The 13,617-nt window shown below is 42.6% G+C and overlaps 1 protein-coding gene across 10 annotated transcripts in view; it reads right to left on the bottom strand.

Moving 5' to 3' along the window:
• PLEKHG3 (pleckstrin homology and RhoGEF domain containing G3) overlaps positions 1–13,617 on the bottom strand; it is a 64,305-nt gene that overhangs the window by 16,861 nt on the left and 33,827 nt on the right. For all 10 annotated transcript variants that reach the window (XM_039354354.1, XM_039354352.1, XM_039354349.1 and 7 more), the window contains exons 2-12: positions 11,135–11,502; positions 9,665–9,765; positions 8,095–8,164; positions 7,399–7,445; positions 5,988–6,138; positions 4,604–4,735; positions 3,820–4,002; positions 2,378–2,470; positions 1,835–1,921; positions 1,045–1,078; positions 477–581 (exon numbers count right to left, since the gene is read on the bottom strand). In XM_039354354.1, the coding sequence (XP_039210288.1) occupies positions 477–581; positions 1,045–1,078; positions 1,835–1,921; positions 2,378–2,470; positions 3,820–4,002; positions 4,604–4,735; positions 5,988–6,138; positions 7,399–7,445; positions 8,095–8,164; positions 9,665–9,765; positions 11,135–11,431 (1,300 nt within the window). In that variant the 5' untranslated portion in view covers positions 11,432–11,502. The remainder of the gene's footprint in view (positions 1–476; positions 582–1,044; positions 1,079–1,834; positions 1,922–2,377; positions 2,471–3,819; positions 4,003–4,603; positions 4,736–5,987; positions 6,139–7,398; positions 7,446–8,094; positions 8,165–9,664; positions 9,766–11,134; positions 11,503–13,617) is intronic.

Here is a 13,617-nt window from a genome sequence, read left to right on the forward strand (position 1 = left end):
CATTACAGCTGAATGTTGTAATGCTCACAAAACAGGTCGGTCATGTAACCGACACAATTTTGCAATGTTTTTGCATCAGTCGTTAAGTAAACCAGAAACTGGAAGTAATGGTTTTTCGGAAAACCATCGTATAGCAGTCATGACCACAGGAGGCTGCAAAGGGTCATAAACGTGGCCATATGGCCGAGCACCAAAGTTTGGTCATGTGACCACAGAGGGAGCCTGATCATCAGAACTTTGAACCCAGGTCATCGATCCCCTTTTTCGGGTTGGCTGTAACTTCAAATGGCCGCTAAGCAACCAGTCATAAATTGAGGACTACCTGTAATCTTAACCTTCCAGAGATCTTTGCACAATTGTCTTCTCTTCCAACTGCTCTGGTCAGAGTTTGCAGCAGCAGCAGCAGGGCCTACAACATTCACTCCCTGGACATAGTAGCAACAATATGCCCATACCCCAACTCCCGTACAATTTACCTGATTGTCGACGTCCAGACCGACTCCGTTGAAGAATGTCTTCAGACTGTTGGCACGATAAGGACTTCTTCAAGTGCTCAGGACTGTATTTGAAGTGAGGAGGATCTGAAAGGAGTAGATGCATGTTTGTGAAAAGACACTGACTGTGTCTGTTTTGTGTGACCAAAATGTATAACACATAAGGGAATGGCTTCTCTGACTGGATCTTAAAAATACCACAAGCCCATGTTACCCTCCTGATTTACAAGAACAAGCACCATTTTACCTTTAATCCACCTAATATTGCATCATACAAAAGAAGCCAAGACAGTGACAAAGCTATTAAATTACAGAAAGCAGAAGTTGGAATAGCTATAAGGGACAATGGATCCACATTCCGTTTATTATTGCTTTTTCCATCCTGTAAAATTCCCCCAAATTGATGAAATAATCTAACCTTTAATACTGAACTTAACCTCTCCAGATGGGGAGTTATAACATGTTTATTGGCTGCTTGTACCAATGATGCAGTGGAAAGGAAGAAAGAAACAGGAAACAGACATCTGAGACAAGAAGAGGGGAAACTTACAGATTGAGTCCATTTCCAAGATGGCTTCTTTGGCCTGAACAAAACGTAGAATTGCTTTAGTGGTTGAGGTTCACTAATAAAGAAGCGAAGCTATGATACTGGAATAAGGATATGCCAACCCTTTTGTCATCCCCCAAAAAAGAAACAGGTAAGTGCACACCTCATTTTCGTGTGCAGAAAACGTCAAGAATAAATTCTCCTGCTCCAGGCATTAACCCCTAATGCTGTTGGATACAAACTGCCAGCCTTAGCATAAGCACCAACATCCACACAGATATTCCTCCTCTCTTGTAGAAGAATTCTTACATTTATAAAATATTATTGGGCTTTCAAAGATCTGTAAGGAGGATGAATGTACACTAAAAGGAACCAGGAAAAAACTACACAGGATGACCAAGATGCCTCCAGGAGGGCTGGGAAGGCTGATTTGGAACGCCTAACAGCCCCATTCAGCCTGGCCAATGATTTCACTAAGTGTTACTTTGTTTGTCAAACCCACAAATTCTGATAAAGTCTGAGATGGTGTCTTCCAGGCCATCAGGCTACAAATCACGGGGGCCGTGGGGATTACGGACAATGGGAGCTGTAGTGCTCTCAACCTTGACAAATGCTGGCTGTGGAATTCTGGGAGTTGAAGTCCATATGCCTTAAAATTGTCAAGGTTGAGAAACACTGCTCTAATGCAAAGCAGCTAGGGAAGCGTGCTCCAGAGAAGGACCAAAGTGCTCCAGGGAATTTGACATCCATTCTGCAAGACCCTTAAAGCGAAGGGAAAGCAACACCCACTCACTTTCTGAGGGATTATGGCGTGGTGATTTTCTAAGATCAGGCGCTTGAGGTGGTGAGTCCAAACCCGCTTCTCTTCCCCCGATTTGGCCTGGTAACGAAAGTACATGCTGTGAGTGTTGAAGACAGTTGTACACACGTGATCCTGCTGTAACTCAACCTTCTGAAGCGTCCTGTGTTTTGCTGTTCTTGCTCAAAGTGTACATTCTTTCTACGTCTGCTCGTTATTTCCAACCCTACCTTCTCCAGCATTCAAATTTCATTCCTATGGATGGATTATCTCAATGTGCTCATATCATGTGATGCTGCATCCCAAGCCCAAGCTGGTCGTATTCCTTACCTTACACCTCCTTCCTTCAAGCACAGTCTGATTTGCCACACAGAAGCTCACAACTACTTGGTTTTTTTTGCAGTCCTTCTGCTGGTTTCCCCAATCCCTCAATTCTGCCAGCATTGCTACAAGCAGGTTGCCCAGCTTGAGCTTCAAACCCACCACCGTCACCAACACCATCCATCCACTGATAATGTCAATGGGTCTTCATCTCACCTGAATGTTATACTGCTGTTTGCTGTGCTTGTAGTGGGTGATAGTGAAGCAAAGAGAGTCCCGTGTGCTCTCGATCAGCATCAAAGAGGAACACTGCAGGCCAGACAAGAGATGTCACTTCAGCCATGGCAATTAATGCCATCATGTTATACCCCCTCCCACCCCCCTCGTATATCACTTGAGGAAAGAGGAGCTCTCCTCCACTGAATAACTCTTTGAAGTGACACTAAGGCCACCTTCATTTTATTGGGGCAAAAAAGTGCATGGCCAGGTTTGGTTTCTACAGATTTTTAAAAAGCGGTTGTGGCTGCTCTGTACCTTTGGAATGGGATGGGATTGTTAGTGCAAAAAAAAAGAAAAAGAAAGGGAGGTCCTTTGGCTAAGGCTAGGAACAGTAGCTGCACTACATTTAGTACTGAAGTTAATACATAAGCCAGGGGTCTTCAAACTTGGCCCTTTTATGAGTTGTGGACTTCAACTCTCAGAATTCCTCAGCCAGCATGTCTGGCTCAGGAATTCTGGGAGTTGAAGTCCACAAGTCATAAAAGGGCCAAGTTTGAAGACCCCTGACATAAGCCAAGAATACTCAGACAAGGGCTGGGAAGGGGTTTCTTTGGTTAGGAGGAAATGACAATAACATACTTAACTGGTTTAATAATTAAATTAACCATTTAATAATAATATTCACCTAGAACAGCTATTATCTTTAACTTTGCCTTTCCCATCTCTAATGCAAGTAAGACTTGAGGGACACATATACATATGTGTACATGTATCTTCACTCTATATGTATATACACATATGCATGTATATGTATGTGTACCTGGAGGTGGCTGCTGAATTGATCCACCTGCCCCCCCTCTTGTTCTCTGCTCTCTACCCATCCAGCTTTGTTATATTGTTGCATTCTCATTGTGATTTTTTTGTTTTTGTTTTTATTGTTTTATTGTCTTACTTTTGTTTACACTCTTTTCATTTCTTCCTTTTTATTATTGTAAACAGCCTAGAGTACGCTATGGCGAGATAGGCAGCAAATAAATTTAACAAATAAATATCATTTTTTCAAGGACAAGAAATTTATAAAAAGTTCCTTTCAAGCTGGTATGTTGTTTGAAAAGCCTCTTTTCTAATGCCTCTGGTTTTTTAGGTGGGGAAAGGGTTGCATGTGAAGAAAAGACAGCCTTGGAGGGAGGAAATAAAAAAAAACATCCAGGCAGACGTGTTTGTCTTGTGGTTGTAAATTCACATCAACTTCAGCTGTCAGAAAGAAAATGTTAGTTAAGAAAGAATGTCAGCCTTTTCATCTCTTCTTGCTTCTACTGTCTCACCTTGATGGCCAAGATATCAAATCCTCAATCTCATTTAAAAATATAGAACAAACAAATAGTAAGCAAGCCCCAATTTCTAATGCAAAAGAGATAAATAAAGGATGCCCCACTTACAGGAATCTGGCTCTTGCATATGTAGTGATCACCCCGTTTCTTTGTTATCAGCAAGGTTTTGTCCAAAAGAAAGAATGTTCTCTCGTTCTTGACACGATGCACCCGGAATGTGCCCTCTAGAACTAGCTCACCATAAGTTGTCAGGTCTGGGCCGTTCCAGCTGATAAGTAAAGACTGGATTTCCTGCAAAGGCAAGGGAAAGATTAATGTTTTTATATCTTAACCTTCCTGTACCACTGGTGACTTTCCAGATGTGCTGGGAAGAGCAGTCATAAGAAATAAGCCCAGAACAACTGGAAGACAGCAGGCTGGAAAAGCTTGCCACTCTCTCAAAGGCCATTTCAAGGAATTGAGAGGAAATATTTAAGGTTTTTTTTTACAAGCTGCTTGAATCTTATGGCAATTTATTCAAGACATTTTTCAACAGAATTAAAAACAGTACATATTTTGAATTAAAGAAGAATAAAGAAAAGTAATAAGAAAGAGACCAAAAATATAGAGGGAAAAAAAAGGTAAAGAAAGATTCTAAAGAAATGCTTCTGATCTTCTTGACAGCAGTTATAAATGCATTTGTACTTTATTTTCTCTTGCTAAGGTTACGTCATTCTAAGGTTACATCATATCATGAACATTTGAGGTTCTTTAGAACCGTGTAAGGTGTATCACTTGAGTTTTCAGAGGGCTGAACATACTTGACCCTACTAGATTGATACTACTACATCTACCTATCACCCGTGTTTCAGACTGAAAGCAGATCAGGCCCAGCATACTCCTTTCTCTTTACCTGCAGCCGCACAGCATGTTCGTGCTTCCGCTTCATGTCGTTGATGTACCAAGCTACACAGGTCATGGTGGCAATTGCCTCTTCCACCACCTCGTAGCCATCTCCTTCTCTGTCAAAGTGCTTTGCTATCTCCTAGGAGAAAACCATACTAAAAAAAGTCAGCCTGCAGTATTATGGATTTCTATGAAGAACTTTCAGTGGATATTTATTAATTTTCTGGAAAACAAAGCAACCTCAGTGATCAGTGGGGTAACTGACATTACAACCAGATTGCCTTCACATCTGAAAAACAGGTAAGGGATTCTTACATTTGAATACATAACATTCTAAGTAAGTTCACATAAATTTGATTCCAATGAGAAGTCAATCCTTTTTTTACTTATATTCTCTCTCTCTCTCTCTCTCTCTCTCTCTCTCTCTCTCTCTCTCTCTCTGAGTCAGCATTGACTCATGATGACTATCTCGACAAGTCACTACAGTTTTCAGAAGACTTCAGAAGTGGATTCATCACTGCTTGCTTCCTACGGCTGAGAGTATATGACTGGCCCAAGATAGCTTTGTGCTTATAGTGGGACTAGAACATCTGGTTTTCCATTTCTAGCCTGGTGCCTTAACTATATACCATACTGGCTTCAAGGTGATTTATAAGAATATAAATATGATAGGGTAGGGTAGGATAGGATAATTATAAATCAACTTAAAAAAATATTTCAGGTCCGTCATTAGCAGCAAATGCTCTTTGGTACCCGATGATCTTAATTGCTTTGCAAAAGGCAAATGGGTGGAGGCAGCATATTTCATAATACAGGCTGCCACCAAGAAGGTGCCCCTCTGAGGCCATGCTTTTAACCGCATGGGATAGGAAGTTTCAGAGTCCTTCTCAAGATGAACTCATAAGGCCAGAGGAAAGAGTCAATCCTGTAAATGATGGCCCATGCAGAGCTTTTAACACTGGCATCTTGACTAAAGCTCACAAAGCTACTGGTAGACAGAAATGTCCTCAGAAGATTGCTATTACATGACTAAACCCATTTTTCTCTGTAATAACTGGTCAAGTGCAGTTTGGATGAAATGCACTTTTCAATTTTCAAGTCTCGTGTAACACGTATTCCAGAATTCCAATCAAGAGACAATGGGGGCATGAATCACAGTTCTCTATATTATAGAAATTAATTCTATATATCCCCATATGTGTACCACATCAACCAATACTTTTTCAAAGGAGAAATGGCCTTTCCTGGAACATGGTACTGTACAGGTAGTTGGTACTGTTTTAGGAAAAATAGGCAGACTGCATTTCTCAATCTTTAAAAGAAAGTTAAAACAGATTCCAAAGCTGCAGAGTCAGACAAAGTAAGTAACCTGTTGTGAAAGTCTGTGTTACCTGAAGAAGCAAATGATATTTGAGAATGCGCTGGACAGGCTTGAGAAGGTAGGAGCCCAGGGGCAAGGAGTGCCGGATTTGCTCCTGCCTCTCCCGAAAGAATTTGGCCAGTTGTTTGTTCCTCATACATTCAGTCAGAGCTGCCACAGAGCTGGAAAGTTAAAGCCAACACAAAATGAATGGCATCAAAGAAGACAACTGTCTGTATTCTCTGAAGGACAGATCTGCTCAAAGTAGCAAGTAAAGGACAGCAATAAGGGGCTAAAACAATGAGCCAGAAGAGGACCAGTGACAGCCAAATTATGTGTTGTTGTCGTCCCCTTAATGTCTCCTTCTCTTGTATGTGTATTTGCCTGGGATCACACAGCTGCCACACAAGCTCACAAAAAGCACAGCTTCTTGGCTTAAAAACTGCACATTGCTACAAGCCATTCCTGCCACGTTTTTGCAGAGAATCTGGAACCACTTCTGGCCAGATCTAACAATTATTAACAAGTCCCTGTGCATGTTCAGTACCCCACCTAATTATTTGTCTTATGGCAATCGTTTGTAACTGAGCAGAATTAATTTCCTGCTCAGCTGCTGCTCAAGAGAAAATGCTGCAAAGAAATAGTCCCACTGGGACTGCAGGGTTGGCATTTTCCCACTGGGGGGAATTCCTACCTCAACTGGCTCTGCGTCACAATACTTGAGTGCTACTTCCTTGTTCTTTCCAGTACAACTGAAAATGGTGCTGCTGTTTCCATACTGAGTGGCTGTTTAACCCCTCACCACAAAACAAACATGGCAGGTCAAGGGTGAGGACTAGGCTGTTGGTACAGTGTCAAGTTTTGCACACCTCACTGATCAGTCAAAATATGTGTTGGACAATTTGCAAGGTTTCTCAGCAGTGAAATACTTCTGCAATGATCCAAGTATGATTCTGAGCATTTGTGGGGAAGAGTGGCTATGCAGAAATGCCAAATGAATCAGAAGCTGAAGGATTGCTTAGCAGTCCTCAATTAGTTAGGCTCTGGGTACCATCACGTGATTCTGGCCCAAAGGTGTGGGTGCACTGCCTAACCCAATTGCCCATAATCTCAGGAACTTTGGTAAAATAGCTGAATTTACTTAATTCTAATTTATCTAGAGGAGCCGTCTGGTGCCTATTGATACTGCATTGCTGACCCTCCGAACAAACCCTAAGATCTGAGACATCTTGTCACCGAATATGAATTACCAACGAAGGAGAATACGAATTAAATATACTTGCACAATATAATCTTGTTCTATATATGAACTATTCTTAGCAATACGATGACCCAGAAGCATATTTTACAGTATATGTAAAAAGATTATGTTAGTAGGAAGAACTAGCTGTCCCTGCTTTCATGAAATCACATCCCCTTTTTGCACTGCAAAGGACACTCACTTTGGATAGTTATTGCAGTATTGAGTATAGATGTTGAAGTCTTGGCTCTGTTGGGAAAAGAGAGAAAGGTCCGTAAGACATGTTCAATTTATCCCTTTCCCTAATGTCGGCCATTCTGCAAATGTCTCTGCCAGATGTCCAGCACAGATACCAACACCAACCTCACTGGGTATGTTTTGGGGCTAACCCCTGGACTAGCACTGATGATGTTACCTAGTTTGGGTAATGAAACGTCTGCAAGAAAACAAGCAAGCTCAGAGAGCACCAAGGACCCTTAATCTCTGTTCTCTTTGATGCACAGCTGGGCAAAATTTTCAGACCCCAGGCTGCCACTAATTCTCTTGATCACCCAGCAGAGCCGAGTGGCCAATCTTGGCTTTTAGTGATTTTAAGAAAGGCTTTTAAGAAAGAGAAAGAAGGTGTTTCACTTCTGGAAGATTTGGTGCTCTCATACTTATCCTTCCCTTTCTGTTTCTTAGCCCAAAATCTTGTTCCTGAAATGGAGCTGTGATGCCATCTCTTCCCAAAGCTATAATGTCAGGCTGCTTCAGGGCCTGTGGACTATCCATTTCTGCTTCAATGGAATCAACCCACTTCAGGGTGACAAAGCATTTATTCAGAGAAGGGCGTGTTGAACCATCCAATTATGAACAATCAAGAGATGAGCATAAAGCAACATCAGTTTTATCTGCTTACCCTGTGCACAAAACACTGTGCCACGGCAACGGGGTCATTGTGGCAACTATCCAGATCTTGCAGTAGTTCACTGCATAGAAATTGAAACAGAAAGAATAATTTATCAGTCAACTCAAGATAAAAACATAACATGTGATACAAACTGAAAACACATCCTCCCTTACACATATATCCACAAAGCAAATAGGGACATGCTGGAGACAAATTTCAAAACAACCTTTAATACACTGCAGTTTCAGAATCAAATGCAGAGCAGCAGGCCATGCAAAGGATTTGGGCCCAGTACCCACCTGTACAGGGGAAGCCTGTCCACCACTGTCAAAGGAACCAAAAACACAAGGCAGATGTTATAGAAAGTGGGGACACACACTAGCTGAACAACCAGCTGATTCTCACTCAGCAACCACCTATATAGTCATACCTGTTAACATTAATAAGTTTGGGATCCTAAACTGAGAATACTGTATTTTCTCCAATGTACTAAGTTTCTCATAGATAAAAAAATAATGAGTTAATTTCTGTCTTGAACTTGTAAACTTACAAGTTTAAGAAAATAAAACACAGGAGAGGAAGCAGATTTGCAAAGTTGGCATGGAACACCTGTAACAAATTGGACTCAATCTGCCCTTGCTCCTTCGGTTCCTTATAATTTACTCATACAAAGAAAGAGGACTGTTACTTCTCTGCTCTAGGAGTTTTAGCCAATCAGGGTAGGAAGATGCTGTTTGCTGCTAAACCATTCTCTTCACTATAGTAAGGCTGTTTGGTCCATAGCAGAGCCCCAGTTCACACATAATACCAAGCCATATTTTCAGATTCACCATTATATTTCTGGGTGTGGGTATGGGTGGGACATCTAGCTTGGCTTTTACTTCCAATAAGCCAAAGTAAAAGGAGGCATAATCTCTCTTTGCATGGATTTATCAGATTACTCCCCAATATTTTATACAGAATCCATTTAATATCATAACAGTCCAATCACCCAAGAAATCTTAAGATTGTAATAAGGATATAAGGGAGAAGGCAGCCTTTCAGGTAATCTGATTCCAAGACATTTAAGGCCTTAATTCATACTGGGAATAAAACATTTTTAAAAGATAATAAAATTCATAGGTATTTGGGCTAAGAAAAATTAGGGAAGGGGCAGCAAATATAAATACATCTCCGGTAGGACAAAGACTTGGGCATGTTGACAAGCCTAAGCCTAGACCTCACCATAGCCATTATCCAACACTGGGTTTAGGGTGCCCTTGTGTTTCTTAGTCAGCCAAAAGGAGAAGTCATTTTCCTTCCTAGGTCCTTGATTTTTTAAATCTGGTAGAAGTGAGGAACATAAATCAGTGGCAGCAAGGACTAGCTGAAGACAATAACTGTTGTGTCACCAGAGGCGGTCTTAGTTGGGTGCACTGAAGTGGTGGTTCAGAGCTTTATGGGAATAATTTAGAAAAAGCCCTTTTCCTGCCATGTTTTATTTTTCAGAGAGGATTGAACCTTTACAGGGGAACTGGGTAAAGTGAGCAGCAATGGAAATGACAGGGAAGCTCTAAGGATTGTGTGTTATACTACTCACCTGTTCAGCTCATAGATGTCTTCAATGTTCCCAAAGAGTGCGCTGACTTGTTCTGGCCGCAACAACAGCTCCTGAGTGTCTATGATCTTCCCCAAGTAATTCTGCCAAGTCACATTATGCCATGAGCATCACCATGTAGTCAGCAAGCAAGAAAACAGGGCAGACCACCACCACGAGTTCTAACCCAATATTGTGGGAGTGGTACCCTAATCCAGGGCTTTTCAACCTTTTCACCCATTGTACCGCTTTTAGGATATGGCAATATCCGAGTACCACCAGTTGCCTAGCAAGGTGTCAAAAACTTGATGACAAAAAAAAAAAAAGGAAAAAGGTGATAAAGTACAGGTAGTCCTCGACTTAGAACAGTTCGCTTAATGACTGTTCGAAGTTACAATGGCACTGAAAAAAGTGCCCCCCAAGCCACAGCCGAGCAAGACACCTGCCTGCCCTCCCAGCGGCACTCTTCCTCCTGTCTGAGGTTTTCACTGTTGTGAGCATTTCTGTTGAGGATTGGCAGCGGGGGTGGGGTGGAGAGTGTTTGGTTTTTATTCCCCCCCCCGTCTGCTGGGTGGTTGCAGCAGGTTTTGGTCACTTCACATGACCCTGGGACACTGTGACCGTCATAAATATGAATCAGTTGCCAAGCATCTGAATGTAAATCAGATGCTTGGCAGATGCTGCAACATTCCAGCTGATCGGCGCTTCTGGGCTCAGCAGAAGCACCAAGATCAGTGCTGCCTTCCAGCTGGTCGGTGCTTCTTCAGGGCTCAGCAGAAGCACCAGGATCAACGCCGAGCTCCAGCTGGAGCCTTCCGCTGAGCCCTGACAGCCCTGCAGCTCCAGCCATCTCTCGCTCAGGCTTGTGCGGTGCTGCCACCAGTTCAGCTCATTCCCCTCCCCCGCTACCACTTTTCTAGGATGGTCGCGTACCACCTGCCAGGTACCAATGTACCACAGGTGGTACCCGTACCACTGGTTGAAAAGCCCTGCCCTAATCAATGCCCTCAGGGGAGAACTTATCTTCTATTGTTGATGGCTCCCATTGGACAATTTTTGCTGCTTGCACTCCACCCAGGCAATATCTATTGAGAAGCTATTTCCTTTTTATATAGTATTCCTGATAGCAGATTAGCAGAAAAATTACTGGGGCAACTTTAGGCAAATTATGAGGATTCTCTGACCCACAGTGCATCACTTTCACCTGACAGGCAAAAAAATCTTTCCTGTGTGGAAAGGGGGCAGTGAAACCCTTGGCTTGAGAGGAAGGCATAAAGGCAGTAACCAAACACACAATGAGAGCCCCTTTGAAATGAAAGCTGCTTGAAGGTCTACAGCTCTTCCCAGCTTCTAGTCTAGACCACCAGGATCCCTCTTGGTTGCAATGGCAAAATTGGATGAAGGGAGGCCCTTAAGGCAACTACAGAGCAGCAGTGATGTAAACAGCCCAACAGGCACGACAATTGCACTAACCTCTATGATGCTTCGTAGATCCTGTACATACATGCGTTCTGATTCCACAATCTCCAAGATAACCCGCTCTAGATAGCTTAGTTTGGAATAAGAGGCAACAGCAGAAAAGGAAGGGCTCCTCAGGCTTCTCCAGGGCCCTGAGGAGGCATTGTTGTTGGCATTTTTCAGCACTCCAGTCTTCAGGAGCGAAGAAGCATCTGAAGGAGTTTGCGCCATGTTATTCCAGTCATCCAAAATGTGGGGAGCATTGATTAAAGTTGAAGGCAACTGCCTCATTGAATAATCTGAGACACTCATGCTCAGGGCAGTAGAGATTGGGACTCCCTCATCTCTGCCAGGATATGGAGCATCCAAAAATCTGGAATTTTCTGAGGGAAGAAAAGGCTTATTTTAAAACTGTGTAATGTTCTTCTGTACCTCAAGATGCAGTAGTTATATAACTAAGGAGCCATTTTATTTTTTTGCAATCAATGGGCATTGATGACCTCTAGATCAGTGCTTCTCAACCTTTTTAATGCCACGACCCCCAACCGGTCGTAAGTCGAGGACTACTCAACCGGTCATAAGTCGAGGACTACTTAACTGGTGCAGCACCGTTTGCAGAATGGGACTTTTGGCGGGCTCAGCAGGGCAGAGACAGCCTGGACAATTCCTATTGGCTTTTGAAAGCCAATAGAATTAGACTCTATTCAAGAGAGTCTATTCTATTGGCTTTCAAAAGCCAAAAGAATAAAAGGGAGTAGCACAGGAAAAGGGGAAAAAAACGGCGGACTGTGTTGTTTGGCGACCCCTGTGAAATGGTCGTTCGACCCCAAATGGGGTCCCGACCCACAGGTTGAGAACCACTGCTCTAGATGAAGGTTCTCCATCTGTATCAGAGGCATCAGTAAACACCAGGCTAATGGGGAAAAAGGAGGTTGCCTGTACTGCTGGCTTCCTACACAAGCCCAGACCTTAAGAGTGCCTGAAACTGCTAATGTCACATATTACATAAGAAATACTAGTTATAATCTGAACCAGCACAAATATTTTATCATGAAATGATCTTGCCTACTGTTAAAGGATGGCTGCACATGGAAAGATACATACATAATTTCTGATGGCCTCAGACCATTTATTAAATAATTATTTCCCTTATTTCCATCTGACCCAGGGCAAAAAAAATAAAAAGATACAAATCTATCTGAATAAAACCCCGATGTATTAAAACATGTTTACCATCACAAGCATATGCTGCTTTTGTTAACATGTAAATTATTGAATTGGGATGGTCTTTGATCATAAATCTCACCCGAAGCAGCTATGAGGGACAGAATTGTCAACACAGTCTCAGAACCTAAACGTGAGCCATTAATGAAACCTACTTGGAGCCTTTTCTGATCTCAATCCCCTGTTAACATCTCCTTCATCAGCCCTGTGCTAGATTACAACTCCCTCATCTCCAGCCAGTCTGGAGAAAGTTCACCAACTTAAATGGAACTCAGCATTTCACAACCCAAACACATTTTCTCCACAGTACTGATGCATGTCCTGCCATGCCGCATGGTCTCCACCAAAGCCTTAAGAGGTTTAACAGGTAGGCAAACAAGTGGCAACAGGCCTGTGCTGTGTGGGAATCATATACAATCAGCTGCAATTACTTTCATATCTCTCTCTCTCTCTCTCTCTCTCTCTCTCTCTCTCTCTCTCTCTCTCTCTCTCTCTCTCTCTCTCTCTCTCTCTCTCTCTCTCTCTCCCTCCCCCCCCACAGTTTCCTTCCCATTTCCACAATAATATTTTCTCCGCCTCAAAACCAACATGTCAAAATTCTTCTAGGCCAGTGTTTCTCAACCTTGACAATTTTAAGGCATGTGGACTTCAACTCCCAGAATTCCACAGCCAGCAATGCTGGCTGTGGAATTCTGGGAGTTGAAGTCCACATGCCTTAAAATTGTCAAGGTTGAGAAACACTGTTCTAGGCCTTTGTATGAAAATCACCTTGCTTTCTTACAAAAAAGCCCATCTCATTCTCACTAAGCAGCGGAAGCCTCTCCAGGGTATTTATCTCTTCCCAGATCAGCATCATTCATCATCTCAGCCAGACTGTAGATGGTAAATAAAGCACGGAGCAACCTGTGAATCCTGAATAGCTAATGAAGGTGTGGAGCCTTTTGATGTCACTTCTCCAAACCTCTCCTCTAGATAAACACCACACCTCAAAACTGGCATACTATTTCCCATTAAGGACTTTGACCAAGACACACACTTCCTTCTCCTTCCCCTACAAATATAGGCAGGAAAGAAAGAGGCTCAGCTGTTCTGGTCAGAAAATACCCAGAAATACTATCATGTGTTGCCAAGCCATTTAAGTAGCACCTATGCTAATTATGGATTTCCCTCATCGCTCAAATGGCCTAGGAGCCAGGGGTATATGTGAATGAAACCATTCATCACAAGCAAAATCCCAAGGGACTCCCCGGGAACTCTTTGAAGATGGTTGTTTC

The sequence above is a fragment of the Crotalus tigris genome, unplaced genomic scaffold, assembly GCF_016545835.1.
Source record: "Crotalus tigris isolate CLP2741 ecotype Arizona unplaced genomic scaffold, ASM1654583v1 scf7180000018550.1270297659:1495590, whole genome shotgun sequence".
In the NCBI taxonomy this organism is placed as follows: domain Eukaryota; kingdom Metazoa; phylum Chordata; class Lepidosauria; order Squamata; family Viperidae; genus Crotalus; species Crotalus tigris.